Source organism: Pan troglodytes, chromosome 3 (genome assembly GCF_028858775.2).
Source record: "Pan troglodytes isolate AG18354 chromosome 3, NHGRI_mPanTro3-v2.0_pri, whole genome shotgun sequence".
NCBI classification, from domain to species: Eukaryota; Metazoa; Chordata; class Mammalia; order Primates; family Hominidae; genus Pan; species Pan troglodytes.
In genome coordinates, this window is record NC_072401.2 from 152,241,930 (window position 1) to 152,266,401 (window position 24,472).

General features: G+C 33.5%; 1 protein-coding gene across 14 annotated transcripts in view; it reads right to left on the reverse strand.

The window, feature by feature from the left end:
- Nucleotides 1-24,472, reverse strand: part of LRBA (LPS responsive beige-like anchor protein) — a 761,353-nt gene that overhangs the window by 202,239 nt on the left and 534,642 nt on the right. For all 14 annotated transcript variants that reach the window (XM_063809071.1, XM_054683898.2, XM_526701.8 and 11 more), the window contains 3 exons: nt 22,295-22,412; nt 19,615-19,717; nt 3,489-3,604 (listed from right to left, as the gene is read on the reverse strand). In XM_063809071.1, the coding sequence (XP_063665141.1) occupies nt 3,489-3,604; nt 19,615-19,717; nt 22,295-22,412 (337 nt within the window). The remainder of the gene's footprint in view (nt 1-3,488; nt 3,605-19,614; nt 19,718-22,294; nt 22,413-24,472) is intronic.

The following is a 24,472-nucleotide window of genomic DNA, read 5'->3' on the forward strand; positions in this document are numbered from 1 at the left end:
TCTTTTTTTTAAGACTTTAAAAAGCTATTTGTAATTCTCACAGTTTTTCAAAACAAGAATCCTTTCTTTGCCATTAATAATCAACCAACTAAGCAATCAAGTTTAAATGACTTAACCCTGGTGGACATTCACCAGTCATCTATAAAATGAGGGCATTGCACTAAATAATTCTGAAATTTCTGTGGTAGTTTTCAAATCCTATAATCCTCTGAAAATAATGAGCAGTATTATCAATGTTGCTTCCTTACATGCCCAAATGTGGCCACATGCTCTTCTATACCTCTTTCTAATGACATTTTCAATGACATATTTAGATTTATTAAAAATACAAATTACAGCAAAAGAGGAGGTAGTCCTTCTACATATGTACGGCAGTTTTTTGGATATTACCTTTTTAGGGAGGTAGCATAGTAGGTGAGATCATTGTTTCTGGAATCAAAATGGTGGTGTTTGAATCCCAGTTCCTATTTACTAGTCTATACATATTTTTAGTTAGATTTAACATGAACAGACTTTTACAGTGAACATATAAGAGAGACAAGTATATTAATATTGTTTGAATTCCTTTCTTATTATATATTCTACCATTTCCATTCCTTTTTCTTTCTCAAATATATACTGATGTCATATCAATACGTAGCTGAATATTAAAGTAGTTCTCTGCACATACTCTTGGTATCTAAGCCTTTTTCATGGTCTGATGTTTTTAACTTTTTATTTTACTCTATTCATCTTAGGCTTGAGGCCTATTAGGGTAACAGAGTTCATTTTTGGCTGACCTGGAACAGTCTTATAAAACATCATAACAATGACATTTTTAATTCATAGATCATTAATCTCACTACATATTTCTATCAATAATTTTAATTTCTCCATTAAAAAAACCAAACATAGCAGCAGAAAAAAAAATTTTATGCTCCCCCACTTCCTTCTCCTTCTGATTTAAATGTTGGTAAACAGTAAAATCGTCTTGTCCCATCTACTTAAATAATCAGAAATAATTTTTTATTGTACCTAAAAAATGAAGAGTATGTACCTGCTCAGTGATTAGACTTAATTAAGTTAAACTCAATACACAGTTATTGAATATCAACTGATGGCCATTTGGGAAATGCATTATGATATCATGAGAATCTATATGCGGCACAAATAATAATGTAAAAGAAATCTTAAGTGAGACTTAACTCCACCCTCTAATGCACATTTAAAAAATCTAAAGCAAATGATAGATTCTATATTTATAAAACATATACAGGGAATATACTTAAAAGACACTGCAGGCACAATAAAAGCTATTTGAGAACACATGATTTCATAAATGTTGCCCCATAATCATAACTGTGCATTCAACATGGGTTAATTGATTTACTACATGCAAAATATGTCCATTAAACTTGTTATATACGTTTCCTCTCACTACTTAAAAATTCTTTTAGTCACTAGTTCTATAATTTCTACTAAATTCAACATAACCATTGACATTTTCTTCATCCCTTTTCCTCAGCTGACTGTGAGATAAACTTCTAATAAAATTTAGAACTTTCAATGTGAGCCCCTCAACTTCCAATTCTTTGCAACATCCCCTCACTCTTTCCCATTTCTCTAACAGGGTCTTTTCTTTGCTAAGAGTAATTGCTTCACCTGAGCTCTCAAACCTGTCTCCCTCATAACTTGAATTGTTACTTTTCTTCTCTCCTCCTCTTACATCATTTCTCCTCTCTGCCCCAACCCATCTTCTCTTTAATAACACATTTAAAATAACCATAATTGGCAGGGCGTGGTGGCTCATGCCTGTAATCCTAGCACTTTGGGAGATGAAGGCGGGCAGATAACCTGAGGTCAGGAGTTCAAGACCAGCCTGGCCAACATGGTGAAACCCCGTCTCTACTAAAAATACAAAAATTAGCCGGGTGTGGTGGCAGGAGCCTAAAATCCCAGCTACTTGGGAAGCTGAGGCAGGAGAATCGCTTGAACCTGGGAGGCGGAGGTTGCAGTGAGCCGAGATCGTGCCATTGCACTCCAGCCTGGGGAAGAGGAGAGCAACTCCGTCTCAAAAAAATAAAAAAGACCTGTAATTACATCTACAGTTACTATTTCATTTCAAACCATTCATTCTGAAGTCTCCCTCTCCACTCTGTAACATTTGACACAGGTGAAAATGCCTTCCTCCCTCTTTCACCTTGCCTCTCAAGACATCTGACTTACCTCAGTTCTCCTACTATATCTGCACATTCTAGGATCACTCATTCCTTTTTGTCCTTTACTAACTTTCCTTCTTTCTTCTCATATGCAAGAGAATTTCCCTGTCTTATCTCACTGCTTTCTGTATTATCTTCCTTGCTGATCTCACATCTCTTGGTGATTTCCTCTCTATGCAGATGAAATCCAATGTCCTAGTTCTAAGTTCCGAATATCCTCCTTGCCCTATACTTCCAAAAACTCTTTCTGATACCTTAACTTGAAAGTCTGCCGGCACAGTAAAATCATCATCTTTCCCTAGATCAAATTTTCTGACTTCTTTTTCCATTAATTGCACCACCATTTTCCCACTAACGCAGGCCAGAAGCCTGGAAGTCTTTTCAGATACTTTCTTCTCATTTACCACCTACATTCAGTCAGCTGCATATCAAATGGTTGGTGCCTTGTGAATTCTTATAGAATTTGTTCCTTCTTTTTTAATTCCCACTGATACCTAATGGAAGCCCTCATTACTACACACACACACACACACACACACCACACACACACTAAATTACTTCCTAACTTTACTTTCTGCCTAGTCTCTAGCCACCCAAATTTATCTTACATACACAGCCTCCAAGTTAATTTTTGATATAGCTCTAATATCACTTAGGTGCTCAAAAACTTTCAAAAGTTTCCCAATGAACTGACTGCTAACTCTTCAAACTGACAAGAAAATCATTCTTCACATTTCTAACATTCTTATTTTTTCCCATTATATCTTTATGAATATATACTTCATGCACACAAAAATATACAGTATATACATAGATATACAAACTATACCATTCTTGCTCTCTAGGTATACTTTATATTTTCCCATCTTTGTATGTTTGCTTATGCTTTCAGTCTTACATGGAATGACATCTAACATTCCAACCACCTGCTCTGCTAGTCAAATAGTATCCATACTTATACAACCATTGAAACCTTATTTTCTCCTTACTCCCACCAACTGGGTGAATATAATTTCCCTCTCTCCCTGTCCTTTTAATCACCACAGTACTTTGAGTTTTTTACTGAATCTATATCCCCTTGCTCTAGAATCATGTAAACATTCACATTTGTACTTAAAATGACTTCTATGAGAGTAAGCAACATACCTTATTCTCTTTGTATATCCTTTGTAGTATTCTAGTAGCAATAACGGCAATAAAACAAGCTAGTTATACCACTACTTAAAATAATCTAACAATTGAAATTATAATTTATTGTCTAAAATAAATCAATACATGGAATTAGGTTACCTGCTATCGTGTTGAGAAACATCAAGTACTCAAAATTAGATATCTCTCTGTGTTGCCATCGCTGGGTCATATTAGAAGCCTTAAAAAGCTGACGTGGACTAGCTAATGAAATACGTCTGCAAGAAAAAGAATTCAATGTGATATGATTAATTATATCACAATAATAAATCATGAATTATCTGTGCTTATTCATTCATAATAATATCTATAATTCTGAAAAGTTCTATTCATGTTAGATTAATGAATACTAGAGAGGTTTCAATCTACAATTCATGGTTAAACAAATGATTTAGACTAGCCACAGAGGTATTATACATGTTCTATTCATTCAGGTAAGCTGTCATTACAGTGCCATTATAATGTACAGGTTCAATAAAAGTTGATTAATAACAGTATAATTAATAATTCACTGCTTTACTGATATAAAAAGAAGAAATTATAGCAGCTGGGAAGTGCATATAAAATTCTATTCACATGTCTTTATTAATTGTAATAGTTATCTTAAATGAACACATTTTTACATTATAAATTTAAATATATTTGCATACACTTCATATCAAAGAGAAGGGAGAGTCTAAACTATTTAGGCGTCTGTTCATGGGGTAAAGAGAAATTTTTTTAATATAGCTTAATAGAAGACAAATTTTCCTGTGGCCTCCTAATGAAATGTAAACATCAGTGAATAGAACTGATCAATACAAAGAGTAGTGAGAAACAGATGGCAGAATTAGTTATTACATTCAAAGCCTAGAATTTCAGAGAAGTATGCTGTCACAGTTCTTCCTACCACAAAAAACAAGGTAATTATTTTGTAAAAGGTTCACTGAAGTATAATTTTCATGCCATAAAATTTATTCAATTTGTACAATTCAGTAATTTTTAAAAAATATTTCAAAAGTTGTGCAATTATCACAATTCACTTTAGAACATTTTCTTCAACTCTTCTCGGCCTTTTGGCTAAAATCAAGTGTAGAACATTTTCACCACCACAAAAATTTGCCTTGTACCTATTTACAGATAATCTTCATTCCTATCCCCACCTACAGGCAACTAGCAATCTACTCTGTGTCTCTAGTAAACCCACCTTTTCTAGACATTTCAGATCAATGGAATCATACATTAGTATGTAGTCTTTTGTGTCAGGTTTCTTTCACTAAACATAATGTCTTTGAGGTTTATCAATATGGTAGCATGTATCCACAGTTCATTCCTTTTTATTGCTGACTAGTATCCCACTGTATATAGAATACAGCACATTTTGTTTATCTAGTTGATGGACATTTAACAGTTTTTGCTATTATAAATAATGTTACCATAAACATTCATGTATATATCTTTATATGAAAATATGTTTTGATTTCTTTTGGGTAGATTCCTAAGAGTGGAATTGCTAGGTTGTATGTTGAGTTTATCTTTAATTTTTTGAGAAACCGCCAAATTGTTTTCCAAGGTGGCTATACCACTATATGTTCCAATCAATAATGTATACATTCATCTCCACATCCTTGCCAATACTTGCTCTTGTGTGTATTTTGATTATGACCATTCTAGTTAGTGTAAAATAGCAGTTTTAATGTATGTTGTTGAGCATCTTTTCATGTGCTGATTGGTCATTTGTATATCTTCTTCGGTGAAATGACTAATCAAATCTTTTACTCATTTACTGAGCTGTTTGCATTTTATCACTGAGTTGTTAGAATTCTATATACATTCTGAATACAACTCTGTGATAGTTAATTTTATGTGTCAGCTTGACTGGATTAAGTGACCTTAGAGAGCTGGTAAAACATGATTTCTGGGTATATCTGTGATGGCATTTCCAGAGAGATTAGTACTTGAACCAGTGGGCTTAGTAATGCAGACTGCTCTCTCCAGTGTGGTGAGCATCATCCAGTCGATTGAGGACTGAATACAATGAGAAGGAGAAAGGGTGAATTCCCTCTTCTGCTCAAGCTGGGAATCTATATTCTCCTCCTCTTGGATAGCAGGAGCTCTTGGTTCTCTGTCCTTCACTTCTTACCCCATCCCTCTCTCCTTAGGCCTTCAAGCCTTGGGCTCAGTCATGGGCTCCCCTGGCCTTCAAATTAGGATTGAATTACACCACTGGCTTTCCTGGGTCTCCAGCTGTAGATGGTGTATTGTGGGATTTCTCAGCCTCCATGGTCATATGAGTCAATTCCCATAATAAATCTCCTCTTACATATCCATACATATCCTATTGGTTTTGTTTCTCTGGAGAATGCAGACTAATAAAAAGTGCTTTATCAGACACATGATATACAAATGTTGTATCAGTCTGTGGCTTATCTCTTCATTTACTTAGTGGTCAATTTTGAAGCACAAAAGTTTTACATGTTGGTTGAGTCCAATTTCTCAATTTTTTCTTCTGCGGATTATGCTTTTAGTGTCACATCTGAGAACTGTTTGCCTTTCCCAACATCAGAAAGTTTTTCTCCTATGTTTTCTTCCCGACATTTTATAGTTTTACTTCTCACATATGGGCCTATAATATATATTTTGAGTTAATTTTTTTGACTGGTATGTGGTAAGCATCAAAATTTTCTTGTATGTAAACATCCAATTTTGTCCACCAATTGTTTAAAGCCTATCTTTTCCTCACTGAATTGTGTTGGCACCTTTGCTGCAAAACAATTGACCGCAAACATAAGGATTTATTTCTGTATTGTCAATTCTCTTCCTTTAATTTATATGCCGATCTTTGTACAATTACCACAATTGAAGACTGAGTACAATGAAAATGAGGAAGGGTGAATTCCCTCAGTATCTTGATAACTGTGGCTCTACAATAAGTTTTGAAATCAAGGTACATCTTCCAATTTTGTTCTTATATTTCAAAATTGTTTCAGCTATTCTAGGTCCATTGCATTTCAACTTCCCAATTTCTCCAAAAACGTCTATCAGGAATTGATAGCGATTATACAGAATTTACAGATCTAGGGAAAACTACCCTATTAATTATATTGAATCTTCTGATCCATGAACATGGAATGTCTCCGTTTATTAAGGTCTATTTTTAATTTCTCTTAAAAATGTTTTATACTTTTCATTGTACAAATCTTACACTTCTGTGATCTGTAAAGAGGGCTACTTTCTTTCTTCATCCCCAGTGCAGATATCTTTAATTTCTCCCTTTCTTCCTCTCTTTCTTCCTTATTGCACAAGCTAACATCTCCAGTGTAATGCTGAATAGAAGTGGTAAAAATGGGAGGCCATTTTTACCCTCCTAAACTTAGGGGGAAAGTATTCAGTCTTTCAACATTAAGTATGATGTACGTATTGGGAGTTTTTTGGTAGATGATTTTTGTCACTTTGTGGAAATTTCTTTAGTTGAAAGTTACTTGAGAGTTTTTAATTGTGAATGTGTGTTGAATTTTGTCAAATGCTTTTTTCTGAAATGATAGTAAGCTTTTTCTCCTTTATAAATACTGGTGCATGACATAAATTGATTTTCATATTTAAATTAACTGGCATTCCAGTGATAAAACCCACATGAACATTTTGTAAATCCTTTTTCTATACTGCTGAATTTGTTTCCTAAATTTTGTTTTAAAAAAATGTGTCTGTGTTCCGGACGGAAATTGGCCTATAGCATTTTTCTTGTTAGTTTTCCTGTAATGTCTTTGTCTGGCAGTGGTATTGAGGTGACTGACCTTATAGAATGAGTTGCAAGTGTTTCCTCCCTCCTATCTTCTGGATGAGTATGTGAAAGATTTATATCATTTCTAGTTTAAATATTTTATTGCATTAGCCAGTAAAGACAACTGGGTCTGGGCTTTTCTTTATGGAAAGATTTTTAAATTAATAACTCATTTTATTTATGTGTTATAGGTCTATTCAGATTTCCAATTTCTTTTTGAGCCAGTTTTGGCAATTCTGTTTTTCTAAGAATTTGTCCGTATCATTTAAGTATCTAATTTGTTGGTATGAAGTTGTTCATGATATTCCTTTCTACTCCTTTTAATTTCTGTAGGCTCAGGCTGGGCTTGGTGGTTCACACCTGTAATCCCAGCACTTTAGAAAGCTGAGGCGGGAGGATCACTTGAGCCCAAGTTCGAGGCCAGCCTGAGCAACATAGGAAGACCCTATCTCTATAAAAAAAAAAAAAAATCAAAATATTAGCCAGACATGGTGGCATGTGCCTGTAGTCTCAGCTACTCAGGAGGCTGAGATGGGAGGGTGGCTTGAGCCCAGGAGTTTGAGGCTGCAGTGAGCTATAACTGTGCTGAGTGCACTCCAGCCAGGGCAACAGAGCCAGATCCTGTCTCTACAAAAAAAAAAAAAAGAAAAAGAAATAGGAAAAAAGAAAAAAGATTCTATATGCTCAATAGTCATGTCTCTACTTTCACTTCTAATTTAAGTAATTTGTGTCATCTTTCATGGTTAGGTTAAAGTCTGTCAATTTTACTGATCTTTGCAAAGAATCAACTTTTGTTTCATTGATCTTCTTCAGTGTTTTTGCTTTATGTTTCATTGATTTTTGTTATAATCTTCATTACTCATTTTTTTCTACTTGCTTTGCATTTAGTTTGCTCTCCTCTACTGTCTAACAGTAGAAGCATAGGTTATTGATTTGAGGAATTTATTTCAGATATGGGTGTTTAAAGCTGTAAATTTTCACTTAATACTACTTTAGATGCATCTCATAAATTTTGATATGTTATACCTCTGTTGGATATAAGCATCCAAATTAGTATGCTTCTCAGTCCCATGGGAGGAAGAGTTGCTGGCCACAGAAGTAACCAAAGCACTAATAGCTACATGGCAGAGACATGGCAGAATGTGTGGGGACAAAAAGAAAGATGCCCCCAAACCCAGGCACTCTCTAGGTTCTGGGAGGTATACAGAGGAGGAAGTGGTGCAGACCAAGGAGCATGGAATCAAAAAAAATGAAGCCCCCTACACCACCACCACTCTAGCCACACAGCCTAAGCTCACTCCCTTCTCTGTACCTCTCTAAGCTTCTAATGCAAAATAACATATCTCCTGGTAGCTGTTATAACCCCTGATATGCATGTATTAAACTCCTTGGTTAGTGCTCCTATAGAAAAAAGGAAATGCCTGAAAACAAGTGATAGGGTTAGGCAAAACTTGCAGTGAAACAGAAAAACTAAAATGAAAACTATTGTTGGTGGCATCTTTGGGCTGACTCAATATATTTTTGTTACGGCTTAAAACTGGTATCTGTGTGTATATGCTTGTACTGTAAGAGCTCCTGGGTGTCAGAAAGAATATTCCAGATCAAGAACCACCGCAGGTAGAAAACTGGTAACAGGACTAATTCTCTTGCTGATTGCCATCAGTGGTGAGTCAGGATTTAGCACAATAGTCTCTACCCTCTCACGTCCTACTGGCTGACAAGTCAGAACATTTGGTCTTAATGGCCCTGACTTGTAGTGTTCTCACAACTAAACCAAAAGGAGTAGCTCATAAATGCCAACAAAATTCAGGGTCCTGCTTGCCAAGTAAAGCTTCTTGATATTGTGTGGGCAAATTCACAACATTCAATCCTCTGGAGGTCAAAAGCTGCTGTTGCTAAATGTGATGGACAGTTTTCAGTCTACGTCTTACTGATTTCTCATCAGATATTTTCATGTTTAAAAACTACCATCCCTTGGTGATGTGGTTTGGATTTGTGTCCCCACCCAAATATCATGTCAAATTGTGTATTAGTCCACTCTCACACTGCTATAAAGAACTGCCTAAGACTGGGTAATTTACTAAGAAAAGAAGTTTAATTGACTTATAGTTCCACATGGCTGGAGAGGCCTCAGGAAACTACAATCATGGTGGAAGGCAAAGAAGGAAGCACCTTCTTCACAAGGCAGCAGTGGGGGTGGGAGAACCAAGAAAAAATTAAACCATCAGATCTCATGAGAACTCACTCACTATCATGAGAACAACATTGGGGAAACTGCCTCCATGATCCAATCAGGTCCTCTGTTGACATGTGGGGATTATAATTTGAGATGAGATTTGGGTGGGAACACAGAGAAAAACCATATCAAATTGTAACCCCCAGTGTTGGAGGTGGGGCCTGGTGGGAGGTGATTATATCATGGGATAAATTTCCCCCTTGCTGTTCTCATGACAGTGAGTGAGTTTTCACAAGATCTGGTTGTTGAAGAGTGTGTGACACCCCCCCTCCCCGCTTATTCCTCGTGCTCCTGCCATATAAGATATGTCTGCTTCCCCTTCACCTTCTACCATGATTGTAAGTTTCCTGAAGCCTCTCCAGCCATGCTTCCTTATAGCCTGAGGAAACATGAGCCAATGAAACCCCCTTTCTTTATAAATTACCCAGTTTCAGGTATTTCTTTATAGAGGTACCAGAACAGACTAATACACTTGGCATCATATTTTCCTGGATTTCCTGTCTTTTGAGCCACTCCTGTTTTTGCTCTTAGTGTTGTTGTTTTTGGGAGGGCAGGGATGTCCTGTTTCCCTTACCTAACCTTTACATGTTGAGGTTTTCCGGATGTAGCCCTAGTTCCTCTTGGCATTTTACAATCTCTCCCCAGATGAACTCATTCCCTCTCACAGCTTCAAATTTCATCTACTTGGTAGTCATTCTCAATTACTAGGCCTTTCTTTTGAGCTCTCAACATACCTCCTTATATCTAGCTTCCCATTCAACATTTCAATCTGGATGTCTCTCAGGGGTTCTAATTTCAAGGACCTAAAATTAAACTCATTTTCTGTCCCTCCACCTCCTCCACACAACCCCAGCCATGGGGATGGAAGGATGTTTATACAAATACTGTTCGTCCATTATTCCTAATCCCAGTAAATGCCACTGAGCAGCTCAAGCTGAGACTTGAGTATTGACTAAACATATTGAATATCTCCCTTTGTCATCACCCCCCAAATCTCTGAGTCTTATAAATTATATTTCTTAAAAATCTCTAAACAAGAATGTCTCTCTTCAGCTACATTATCAACATCATATATCATCCAGATGTCTTCAATAGGCTCTGGTCTTATATAAATAACACCCTCTTCCTAATATCACTAAGTTCCAGTGATACTTGCTTTCCAACATTTCTTAGAACACTAGAAGCTCCCTGCCTTGCTTCAGGACCTTTGCATATACTGTGCCTTCGTTCAAAGAATAGCTGGTTATATTTCTTCAAATCAAAACTTAAAAGTCACATAGGAAGATATTCCTGGTTATCTTATCCAAAGCAATCCATCTCTACTCTACTAATCACTACTACAACACTCTAATTATATCCTTCTTGTCACTTATCACAGCTATTTAGTTTACATATTTGTTTTAAAAATGTATGGGTAAAATGGTTTCTATCTTGTACACGGCTGAGTGCTTGACACATTGTAAGTGAAAATCTATTTAAGAAACTGATTAACAAATTAAGACTTATAGGCTGGGCACGGTGGCTCATGCCTATAATCCCAGCACTTTAGGAGGTTGAGGTGGCAGGATCACTTTAGCCCAGGACTTTGAGATCAGCCTGGACAATGGAGCAAGACAGCATCTCTTAAAAAAAAAAAAAAAAAAAAAAATTAGCCAGGTGTGGTATCATGTGCCTACAGTCCCAGCTACTGGGAAGCTGAGGTGAGTGAATCGCTTGAGCCCAGCAGATTGAGCTGCCATGATTGTACCACTGCACTCCAGCACTCCAGCCTGGGTGACATAGCAAGACCCTGCCTTTAAAAAAAAAGGACATCTAGCTTTAACTGTGGGAGAACATTACAAAACATTCCCAGGTATGAAAACATATACTAGGTGTGATAAACAAAACTTTTCTAAAATAAAGAGATAATTTGTAGAAAAAGACTTCTTAACTAATATAAGGAAATCCACTATGCTCCTCCGGGCTGCTTCTTCCTGAACTCTGAAATCCTCATTAAATTATAAAAATTATCCAATCAAAAGCATTACCGGTATTGTAAGGCAACATAGCTTATAATCCAGAAGGACCACTTTATTTGCCCCATTTACATAAAAGTTGTGACCTGTGGTAGTTTTGAAATACATCCTCGAGAGGTGGAGCTTAATTCCCCTCCCCTGGACTTTGGGCTGTATTTAGTGACCCACTTGTAAATGAATACAATGTAGCAGAAATGATGGTGTATAACTATCAAGAGAAAGTAATTTTAAAAAACTGGGGCTTCTGCTTCATTCTCTCTTGGATCACTTGCTCTGCAGGAAGCCAGCTCCCATGCCATGTAACACTCCAGTAGCAGATGGAAAAACTGACTCGGTAAGGAACTGAGGCCTACTGCTAAGGAGCACATGAGAGATTCCTTTGACAGCCATCCAGCCACAGGCTGGCTGTAGCTACTACTAACATCCTAGCTGATGTTTGTGCATTCTATCGCAATTGCATTTGTAATAGGATACTTAAAATTTAAAAATAAACACTGATCAAAAGTAGCTCAATTCAATACCAAATTAGGTATGCTAAAAGTAAACTGTACGTTTCCACCACGAATATGTTTCAATCAATAGAAAAATCCCAGTGTTCGCTCTTTCCAGTTCTTAAATTAGTTAACTAAATTGTATTGATGATGAATCAATACCTACTATGAAAGGAAATAATTGGTAATTATGCTACTTCAATGTAGTCCCAGCATACAGGAGAAAGATGCATACACCTACACTCTCCCAATACCCTATACCATGAGAGATATTTTGCCATTTTAACATTTCTCTCAGAGACTTATTAGGTTACTTTCAACTATATAAATACTTGTTATTAAGTCCATACATTCAAATACAAAACTAATATGTGAATTCTGATTTACCAGAGGCTACACATACAGGTTTTAATTAAATATAGTTACAAAATCCTTAATCTATATATTTAATATTTATATTAAATAAAAAAATTGTATGATGTAATAGAGCAAAATCCAATCATTTTTATCAAAACGATGAAAAGTTTCAGATTTATCATGTGTATATTAAATAATGCTATAGCACATACTAAAATGATTGTAATAAACACTTTTTTAAAAAAGCATCACATGTACAGATGTAATAAGCACTTTTGGCTTAGATATTTTTAAATATGCTTAGAAAGCTTATCTTTCAATAATTGTGATTGGAATATAATTAATTTTTTATATTTATTTAAACAGTTTTACATAGATGTAATAATTGTACATATTTATGGTGTACACAGTGATGCGATATACATAAGACATAGTGATCAGATCAGGTAATTAGGACACCCATTATCTAAAACATTTATCATTTACTTGTGTTAGCAACAGTCAAAATCCTCCTCCTAGCTATTTGAAACTGTATTACTGCTAACTCTAGTCATCCTACAGTGTTATACAGAACTTTAGAATTTATTCCTCAGTCCAGCTCTTATTTTGTATACTTTAACAAATCTCTCCCTATCTCTCCTTCCCCACTACCCTTTTGATCCTCGAGTATCCACTGTTCTACTTTTTACTCATATGAAGATTAACCTTTTGGTAGCTTCCACATATGAGTGAGAACATGCAGTGTTTAACTTTCTGTGCCTGGCTTATTTCACTTAATATAATGTCCTGCAGTTCCATCCATGCTGCCACCAATGACAAGATTCCATGTTTCTTTATGGCTGAATAGTATTCCATTGTGTATATATGGCACCTTTTCCTTATCCATTTATCTGTTGCTGAACACCACTGATTCCATATCTTTGCTAGTGTGAACAGTCCTGCAATAAACATGGGGGTGCAGATGTCTCTTCAATGTACTGATATCCTTTCGTGCGGATAGATGCCCAGTAGTGGGAACTCTGGATCACATGGAAGCACTATTTGTGGTTTCTTGAGGAAGAGATATAATTTAATACATTATATTAAATGTATAATATTTGTCAAACTTAAGTGTACAATTTGATGAGATTTGAATATATATATATGTTTCTGTAACCACCACCACAACCAAGATACACTCTAAAAGGTCCCTCATAACCCTCTGCAGCTAATTCCCTTGCCCCAACTCTTGGCCCCTGGTAACCAATAATCTGCTTTCTGTCATTGTGTAGTTTTGCTTTTTCAGTAATTTCATATAAATAAAACCATGGCCTATGGCTATGATGTATGGAGCCCATAATGTTTAATTTCTTTCATTTAGCATAACACTTTTCAAATTCATCCATGTTGTTGCATGTACCAGTAGCCATTTCCCTTTTATTTCTGAGTGGTATTTCATTTATTCCAGTGTATACAGGTACTGCAATCTGTTTAGCCACTCACAGTTGATGGACATCAGAAATGTTTACAATTTGAGACTGGAATAAAACTGCTATTAATATTTGCTTAAAAGTAAACGTGAATATGTATGTTTTCATTACTCTTGATAAATGCCTAAGAGTGGAATTAGTATGATATACATTAAGTTCCTAACCTATACATCCTCATTAACTTTACACATTCTTTGTTGTTGTTTTTGAAAATCAAGTTTGTTGAAGAATAATTTACATAGAGAAAAATTCATTATTTTTAGGTGTACAATATAATGAGTTTTCTAAACATAGAGGCTTATGTAAGAACAATTATGACATGGAATATTTCCATGATCCCCAAAAGTTCCTTTTATTCTCCCTTGTATGCAATTCTTCCTCTTTTCCCATAGCTCCTAGCAATCATTGCTCTGTTTTCTGTCCCTAACAGTTATGCTTTTTCCAGAATGTCATATAAATGGAATCATACAACATGCAGCCTTTTGTTTTGGCTTTGTACACCTAGGATAATATTTCCAAATTCATCTGTGTTGTTGCATGTATTAGTGCTTCACTCCTTTTTATTACTAAGTACTATATAGATTCCATTGTATGGATTTATCACAGTTTGTCCATTTACCAGTTGATAACCATCTTGGTTATTTCCAATTTTTGTGATGAATATGGCTGCTATAAATATTCATGAAGCAGTCATTGCATGAACATATATTTTCATTCCTCTAGGGTAGGAGACCTAGAGTGAGACTCCTAGGATGTATGGGAAAGTGTATGGTTAATTCTATATGAAAGTGCCAAATTGTTTACTAAGAAGTCGTACCACTTTACTTCCCCATCAACAACATGTGAGGTTCCAGTTGCCTTGTATACTGCTCTTGGTAATGTTAGATTTTTAAAAAGTTATTCGAATAGGTATGTCATGGGATCACACTGTTGTTTTAATCGGCATTTCTCAGATGACTAACGATGTTTGGCATCTTTTCATGTGTTTATTCGGTATCTATATCTATTCTTTGTTGAAGTATCTGTTCAAAACTTACATATTTTTTTTTGTAGCAAGCTTATCTTGTTATATAGTATGTTTCCTACATATCCTGGATGTAAGTCCTTTATCACACATAAGTTGAACAAATACTTTAATCCAGTCTGGCGTATATTTTCATTTTCTTAAGAGTTGGCATTTCAAAGCAAATGTTTTTTATTTTAATGAAATCAATTAAAGATTTAAAGAAATATTTACCTAATTCAAGGTCACAAAGATTTTTCTCCTATGTGTTCTTTCAAGAAGTTCTACTTTTAGCGCTTACGTTTGTCTACACTACATTTTTTTCTGTTATATTTTGAGTTAATTTATATGTAAAATTAAGGGGTGAGGTTCTTTTTCTTTTTGGATATGGATAACCAATCGTTCATCATCATTTGTTAAAAAGATCATTTTCCCCCCTGGGCATACCTTGACATCTTTGTCAAAAATCAAATTGATCATATATGTTTGAGTCTATTTCTGGACTCTGTTACAGTCCATTGGTTTATATGAGTCTATCCTTAAATAACAAGCTATCCTAATGAATGTAATTTTATATTAAGTCTTTTGTTTTTTTTCTCAAAATTGTTTAAACTATTCTGGATATTTACAATTTCACTTAAATTTTAGAATCAGCTTGTCTATTTCTCTTTTTTTCCTTTTTTTAAGTTAAAAAAATAGAGATGGGGTCTCCCTATGTTGCCCAGGCTGGTCTTGAACTCCTAGGCTCAAGTGATTCTCCCACATGGACTTTCCAAAGTGCTGAGATTATAGGTGTGAGCCACCATGCCTGGCCATCTTGCCAATTTCTTTAAAAAAGAAAGAAAGAAAGAAAAAGCCTGCTCAGATTTTGGATAGAGCTGCTTTGGACCTCAGATCAATTCTGGAGAAAACTGACATCTTAATAATATTGAGTCTTCCAATCCATGAGCGTAGCATAGTACAATTCTCCATTTTTAAGTTTTAATTCTCCAAAACAGTTTTATAGCTTTCAGTGAGTAGGTCTTATAAATACATTTTCACATTTATCTATATGTATTTATTTTTTGATAGTATTTAAACACTAGTTTTAATTTCAATTTCTGATTGTTCATTGCTAGCATACAGGGATAAAATTGAGTTTTATATACTGACCCAGTATGCTATGAACAGCTAAACTCATTTATTAGTTCTAATAGTTGTTGTTGTTGTTTTTTTCCTCATAGATTCCCTGGGACTTTCCACATAAACATTCAAGAAGGCATGCTAAAAAGACTATTTTATTTCTTCCTTTCCAATCAGGATGTCTGCAGTTCCTATTTCTTGAAAGGCCTTTGTATGCATTTGGTGTTCAGGTAATGCTGGTCTCAGATAATGTTTTTGGCAATTTAACCTCCTTTTCTATTTTTTGCAAGAGTTTGTGTAGAAATGGTATTATTTCTTCATTAAACATTTGATAGAATTCATCTGAACTACAAGTTTTCTCTGAGGTAAGGTCTTTTAATACAATTCAATTTCCTTTGTAGAACTATTAAGATTAACCATTTCTTCATTAGTGATATTTGATAGCTTGTGCCTTTCAAGAAATCTATTTCATCTAAGTTGTCTAATTTAGTAGCATAAATTTGTTCATAATATTTCTTTATTTTTCTTTTAATATCTGTAGTGATGTTCCCTCCCTTATTCTTAATATTTTTAATTTGTGTCTTCTCTTTCTGTGTCTTTGCTAGATATTTACTATTAATACAATTATTAATCTTGTCAAGAGACAGCTTTTCATTACACTGATTTTTTTCTCTATCATTTATTTTTATTATTTTTTTTCTTCAGCTTACTTTGACTACATGTGCTTCTCTTTTTTTCCACATTCTTCAGATTGAAGCTAAGATCACTGATTTTAGGCAATGATCCTCTCCTCCTCCCCTCCCCCTTACCCTCTCCCTTCTTAAATAAAATCATTTAATGCTATAATTCTACATTAGGCACTTCTTTATCCTCATGTTAAACATTTCTATAGGTTGTGCTGTTATTTTCAATTAGTAGAATATTTCTAATATCTCTTCTAATTTCATCTTTGGCCCATGTTTTATGTAGAAGTGCATTAATTTCCAAATCTCAAGAGATTTTCCAAAAACCTTTCTGTAACTGATTTCTGGTTTGTAATTAACCAGAGATCCAAGATCTCAATCTTTCTAAACATTTTGAGACTTGTTTTAGGGCTGAATATGGTCAACGTGATAAATGTTCTATGTGTATTTAAAATGAATGTATTTTGTGCAATTGACTAAAATGTTTTATACATGTGACACAGATCAAGGTGGTTAATAATGTTCCAGTCTTCAGTACGCTTACTGATTTTTTGTCTACCTGTTCTCTAAATTACTGACATAACAGGGAGAGGTTGTCTATATTTCATTCCACTTCTATCCACTTTTGTCTTATGAATTTTGAAGCTCTATTTTTAGATATATGTAAATTTAAGATCATCACCTTGATGAACTGGCTCTTTTATCATTATGATATGTCACTTTTTCCTCTGATAATATAATGCTTTGTCTGGTAATTTGATAATTGTTATGGGTTGAATTATGACTCCTTAAAAGTTATATATTGAAGAGCTACCTCCCAGTACCTCAGAATGTAACAATTTGCAGAGAGAATATTTTCAAGTTAAAATGAAGTCATCAGGGTGGGCCCAAGTCCAATATGGCTGGTGTCTTTGAAAAAGAGGGAAACCTGGACACAGAGACATACATAGGGGGAAAACAATGTGAAGAGACATAGGGAGAAGAGAGGCATCTAAAAACCAAGGAGACCGGCCTGGAACAGATCCTTCCCTCATAGCCCTCAGAAGGAACCAACACTGATGAAAACTTGATTTTGAACTTCTTGCCTCCAAAACTGTGAGACAACACACTTCTGTTGTTTAAGCCACCCAATTTGTGGTACTTTGTTCTGACAGCCCTAGAAAACTAATATAGTAATGATATGACTAGCTGGCTGTTTTTATTAAGGTAGTGTTTGCATGGTACCTTTTTCTGTCCATTTACTTTTAATGTATAAACGTATTTATATTTAAATGGGGCTTCTTGGTTGCCAGAGGCAGAGGAGTGGGGGAAATGAGGAGATGTGGTCAAAGTGTACAAACTTTTCATTGTAAGATGAGTAAGTTGTGGGAATCTAATGTTTAATATGAAGATTATAGTTCATAATATTAAATTGCATATTTAAATTGCTAAGAGAGTAGATCTTAAGTATTCTCACCACAGACACACACACAAAGGTAACTGTGAGGGATGGATATGTTAATTAACTTGAATGCAGTAATCATTTAACAATGTATATATGTATCAAATCATCATGAGGTAGACCTTAAATATATGTAATTTATATTTGTGAATTACAACTCAATAAAGCTGGAAAAAAATACCTACTGCAAAAGAAAAAAAAGGGTGGGTTTCCTCTAGGTAGCACATAAATGAGTATTGCTTTTTTATGCAATTTGGTTTTTTCTTCCTTTAAATTATATAGTTTAGGCAAATAGTACTTCAAGGTAGCATAATATTTTTTATTATATTATTTTATAAATAAGACATTGGTCATAAAACTTGAAATAAAAAATACATAAATAATTTTACCACAGCATTTTTTATAATAATGAAAACATGGAAATAAAGCAAATCTTCAGCAATGAGGGAATTACTCAATTTTGATATATTCATATTTCAGACTATTAGCAACCAATAAAAATTATCATTTTTTATACATCACGAAATAGCTAATTTGAGCAAATTAATATATCCATTACCTCATATATTCATCATTTTTTGTAATCTAGTCTCCACAATTTTTAAGAAAACAATATGCTGTTACTAACTATAGTCACTATGCTGTAAGATAGATCTCTTCAACTATTCCTCCTAACTAAAATTTTGTATCCTTTGACCAACATCTCCCCAGTCACCCCACCCCTAACCTCTACCCTTGGTAACCACAATTCTACTCTCTACTTCTATAAGTCTAACTTTTTTAGATTTCACATATTTAGATCATATAGTATTTGCCTTTCTGCGTCTTTCTTATTTCACTTAACAGAATGTCCTCCAGTTCATCCATGTTATTGTAGATAACAAGATTTCCTTATTTTTAAAGACTGAGTAGCATTCCATTGCATATATATACAACCAAAATTTCTTTATTCATCAGCTGATGTACACTTATGTTGATTTCTGTATCTTGGCTATTGGGAGTAATGCTGCAATGAAAACAGGAGTGCAGATATCTCTTTGACATACTGTTTTCATTTCATTTAGATATATAACCAGTAGTGGGATTGCAGGATCATGTGGTATTTCTGTTTATACGTGTGTGTACCATTATGATATATATCGTGCGTGTGTATATTTATACACACATATATCATTATGATATATATTATATATATGTATCTTTGAAAAGAATAGTAATTATATCGATATATATACTATAAATATCTTTCCTAAAAGGTTAGTATTTAAACTTTCCATAAAAGAGATAAAAAGTAAATCTTACAATATACACTTTTCTTGGGGAAAGGTTAGGCAATCTTTTATTTAATGATTATTTGCTAAGTATATACTCTGCTAGACACCATACCCTATGCTAGGGAAAACAGTATATTATAATGTAGTTTAGTCAAAAGAAAACTTAATAACTTAAAACAGTACATTATAATGCAGTTTAGTCAAAAGAAAATACTAATAATCATTATTTACTATGAAACATAAAACAGAAAGTTATAAATTTCAAAATAAGTGAGAACATTAATACAGATTAACGTTAATAAGAATATTAATACTGGTTAATTATTATAACTATTAAGACACATTACTTTCCCTAAGTTTCTCATATAAAACAGTACCTGGTTTGAGGCAATCCAAAACTTGTTCCAACGCCAACACGAGGTAGATAGTTAACCACTTTCTTTACTGTTGCAGGGTCTGGGAAGTTGAACATCACAGCAACTACAACACATAATTTTTAAAAATTAGAACACAGTATAACTTCCTTTCTGGAAAACTGACTCCTTGGTCCAATAAAATATTTACTTTTAATTCAGGTATCTATTAAATATAATTCTTACTATATTCCTTTTATATAGTATATATCAAGTTTTAGTATTAATATGCCAGTGGTAATATTCATTTCACTTATAAATTCTTTTACCATAGACAGTGCTTTCCTAAATACTATTAGGAGTTATAACAGTTGATGTTGCATTGATGTGACATGAAGTTGAGATTATGAGACATGATAATAATAATGATAATGATAGCTGAGATAATGTGACATGAAGCTGCAACTTTAAATTTACAAAAATGAATTTTGGCAAGTCAAAGGTATTTCTAGGAATTTCCAGAAACAAATATTAAAAATTTAAGTTTATGTAGTTAAACAACTAACACTAAAAAACAACCAATATAGCTATGAAATAATCGGTTACATTTATTTCCAATCATTAAGTTTTAAAACAGTCTTTTTACAATGTCTGTATGTTTATCTTTCATATGTTCAAATGAGCAAATGTTCATATAATCCAAAACAATGTGTGATCTGAAGGAACATTTTTCCTCTGCGGTTAAAAATCAAATTTAAATGCTTTCTCATCCTATTTCAATAATTTCACATACATGAGAATACCAAGAAGTACATGTCAATATGTAAACATATTTAACAATAAATGTTAATTTATGAGAGTAATCTATAAATTTTTACCCATTTAAAGAACATGAAAGTAAAATCATACAATCATGAGAGAGTTTAGAAGATATTCATTCGGTCAGTCATGGAATTTTAACTTCAATGTCAGAATCATATGTAAGCTACAAGCGATCATCTAGAAGATGGTCCTTCTTCTCTACCAACCCTTAAAAAAATCTTTAAAGCCAAAAAAAAAAAAAAAACCAATGTTCCTATAGTTTTTAAAACACTGGCATTGCCAACATGTTTCAGGTATTCAGGTAAATAAGTAATCGATCATTCACTAAGCACCTATAACATATTTAGTAATGTCATAATATATACACACACATAAGAATATATACACACACATAAGAATATATATAATATATATTATATATAAGAATATATAAGAATATATAATATGTTATATATAAGAATATATAATATATAATATTATATATAAGAATATATAATATATAATATAATATATATAAGAATATATAATATTATATATAATATATAATATAATATATAAGAATATATAATATATGATATAATATATATAAGAATATATAATATATAAGAATATACATTATGTATAAGAATATATACTATATTATATATTATATATAAGAATATATAATATTTAATTATATATAAGAATATATAATATATAATAATTATACATAGGAATATATTATATATATATTCTTATCTGTGTGTGTGTATGTATCCTTTAGATAAGCCTCCTTTACATATCCACTATTATACTGAATTCAGGGGGAAAAAATAAACAGAAGAAAAAAATCATCATAAGTTATGGCAGATGGTCAAGGCCATGAGGCAAAGGCAACAGAAAAACACACATATAAAAACAAGCATGCATAAGAAATTTCAAAGAAAGAAAATGAATGAGGATGAGCAAGTAATAAATATTCTAAGATTGAAGCCCCTTTGGGACAGCAAGGATGCGGACTGAAATAAAGCGTGAAACATTCTCTTGATTATTTGCCTAGAAGAATAATGTTTACATTAGAAGAAGAGGTATGTGCCAGGAGGAGATCAAATAGGAAGGGAAAAATCTTTTCCTAAAGAAATTTGTATTCCCTAAAGACAGATAATTTCATAAAGGAAAAACAAGATGTGTGTGTGGAATATAGGCAGTTATGTGTACCTTTAAAAATAAGAAACCATCAACCCATGTATATATAATACAAGGAATATGTACAATAAATCAGTAGGTTTTACATATATTCCATTGTACACCTCCACCCATACCAAATGATGCTTTTCCTTCAAGTTCAACTTGTCTCCCCTTCTTGTCTTAATGGATTTCACCAAGTTCCATCGTAAAACTGCAAATTAAATTTTAGTTCAACTTTCAAGAATGATGAAATACAGAGCGAACAGGACAGTTCAGTATCATTTTCTCATGGTTCCTTTATAAAAGCAATATATCACATATATCACACAAAAGATTAAATAGACATATGAATCGTTATTGTCCTCTCCTCTCCCCAAATGCAGCCACCTTCCAGAAGGAATTAAGTATCAAAGCAATGCTCAGGACATCAAAACTCCTCTTCAAGCTGATTAAATGGTTATGTATTCCTTATGTTTATAAAGCCTTATATAAATTTGTGATATGGCAAAAAAAAGAAAAGAATTACAAACGATTCTATTAATAATCAAGGTGGGAAAAAACCATGAAGAAGCATTTGGTACAAAAAAAGAGGTCACTAGAACAGAAGGTGGGCTACAAATAACTATCTAAATTGAAGCAATATGGTATGTTCAAAAATGAAATCTTAAAGAGATGGAAGTTAGCTCTGTAACAACGTATTTCTGTAACACATTACCTCTGTTTGCCATAAAGATCTCCAGGGCTGTATTTTGCAAAAGATAACGACGAGAAAAGATTGATCGTATCTCTGTGAACAGCCATTTTCCATGCAGCCCTTCTGTATACGCCAAGATCTAATGAGGAAAAAAATAATCCCAGGTAAGTAACAATACTTGTTGTTTGTTGTTGTTTCTTTCCCCAATTAAAATAGAAAAGACTCTATTAAGAAAAATAATTTTTAAGAAAAAGGATTTAATAGTTACAGACATAATTTGGAGATGAAGAAAATAAATTGTAATTTATAGAAAAGAAGCTTAAATTAAAAAGCAAAGTAAAATTATAAAACATTTAAGTATATATTCGGGCTTTTAAAAACAATGATATAATCTACTGCTTCTGAGGAAATACATATTGCATCATTTACTGATTGATTTTTAAACCACATTATGAAAAGTAAAACTTCAGATAAAATCTTAAAAACAAAAAGACCTCAAAAGAATGTCATATATGCTTATAAATCACATACACAATTCAGTTTCACATGATTATAATTTGCCCAGTAATGCTTTTACATACATTATAATACAAATATATTAAGTTCATAACTTTAAAAAATGACACTTTTAAGGTCACTGTTAAGGCAACAGTCACTCATTCAGAAAGCACAAACACTGACTATATAAGAGGTTAAGAAGCTCAATAAAAGTCTATGGTGAAACTCCAAAAAAAAAAAAAAAAAAAGAGGTTAAGTATCATTTTGTCAGCTAAAGCTAAACACAAACCTGCAAATGAACTTAGCATAATCTCCCTATGGGGTAGGTGGTTGTCAGAGTAACTTGTTACAATTCTTGTCATCCCAAGTGACAGACAGAGTTGCTTAAAATGCTTTGCCAATTCAAAGTAATCCTGTCTTTAGTCCTAACCCACTTTGTTGCTTTGATTCAAGTTTTGTTTTTCAAAAAGTTCATTTCAAAAGCTTAGTTGTGAAAGCGTTAAGGGAAAACCAGACTCAGCATTTCTCTACACCTGTACTATACATAATACATAAGAAAATGAGATGCACTTGCTATCAAAACCTGATATTCTATGACAGCAAATTAAGTTTAAAAAATTAAGATATATATCTCAAAAGTAACCACTATTAAAAATTACAAATGAAACATCTGATTATGATACTACATTGTAGGAATAAAGATGGGATAAGCAAAGAGGAAAAATAACGAGTAGTAAAAATTTATCCTTCTCAATCTGTTTTGTCTTTACTCATTTTTATTTTCAAAATCCTAATGGCAAATAAATCTACATTCTCCAGTGCAGAATGTAGTTTTTTTGGAAAAAAAAAAAAAAGAGTAACAAACCTTATTTAAGTCAGTAAGTATGTATTTCAGTCTTTCTACAAAAATGATTCTATTTCTGACACCACAGAATCTAGAAATAGAATGGGTATAACTCTAAGGGGGAGTGTTTCTTGAAAATACAAAACAAAAAGTTCAAAAGACAAGATAATCATGCGTGCAGTTTTGAAATGGATGAGAGAGAAATCCTACTAATTCAGTAATATAATCAACGCCTATGTAAAATAAAGGTAAATGAACAGGAAATGAGAGGACAAAAATATGAACATTACTCTCAGAGATTGCATGTATCCCTTTCTCTCACTTTGACCAGAGATACCACCAGTTGGTCTATGGCCCCAAGGTCTTCAGAGGCATCTATTTGTTCTCTCTTTTATTCTTACCTCTGAAGTCTACTATGACCAGAGGACCCTTCACCTCAAAATTTTAAAATACAAATCAGATCACATCATTCCTATATTTAATAGTATCCAGTGACTTCCCATGACATGTATAATAAACTCTTAAGCTCTTTATAACTGCATAAAGCCTCATATCTGGGACTGTCAGATGAGTTCAACTCATTCTTCCTCAGGGCCTTGTTTTGTCCTTGTTTTCCACTCTGCCTGGAATGTTCTCCCAAATCTCCACATGGTTCACTCATTCTCACATTTAGACTTCTCCTCTTATGTCACCTCTGCAGGGAAGCCACAGGATCTAAACCCCAGTTACTCTATAAACAACTCATCCCACCCCAAACTTACCAGATTTTCTTCATAATACTTATCACTACCTGAAATTTTAAATATTAATTTAATTTTCAAGACAGGGTCTTACTCTGTCACCCAGGCTGGAGTGAA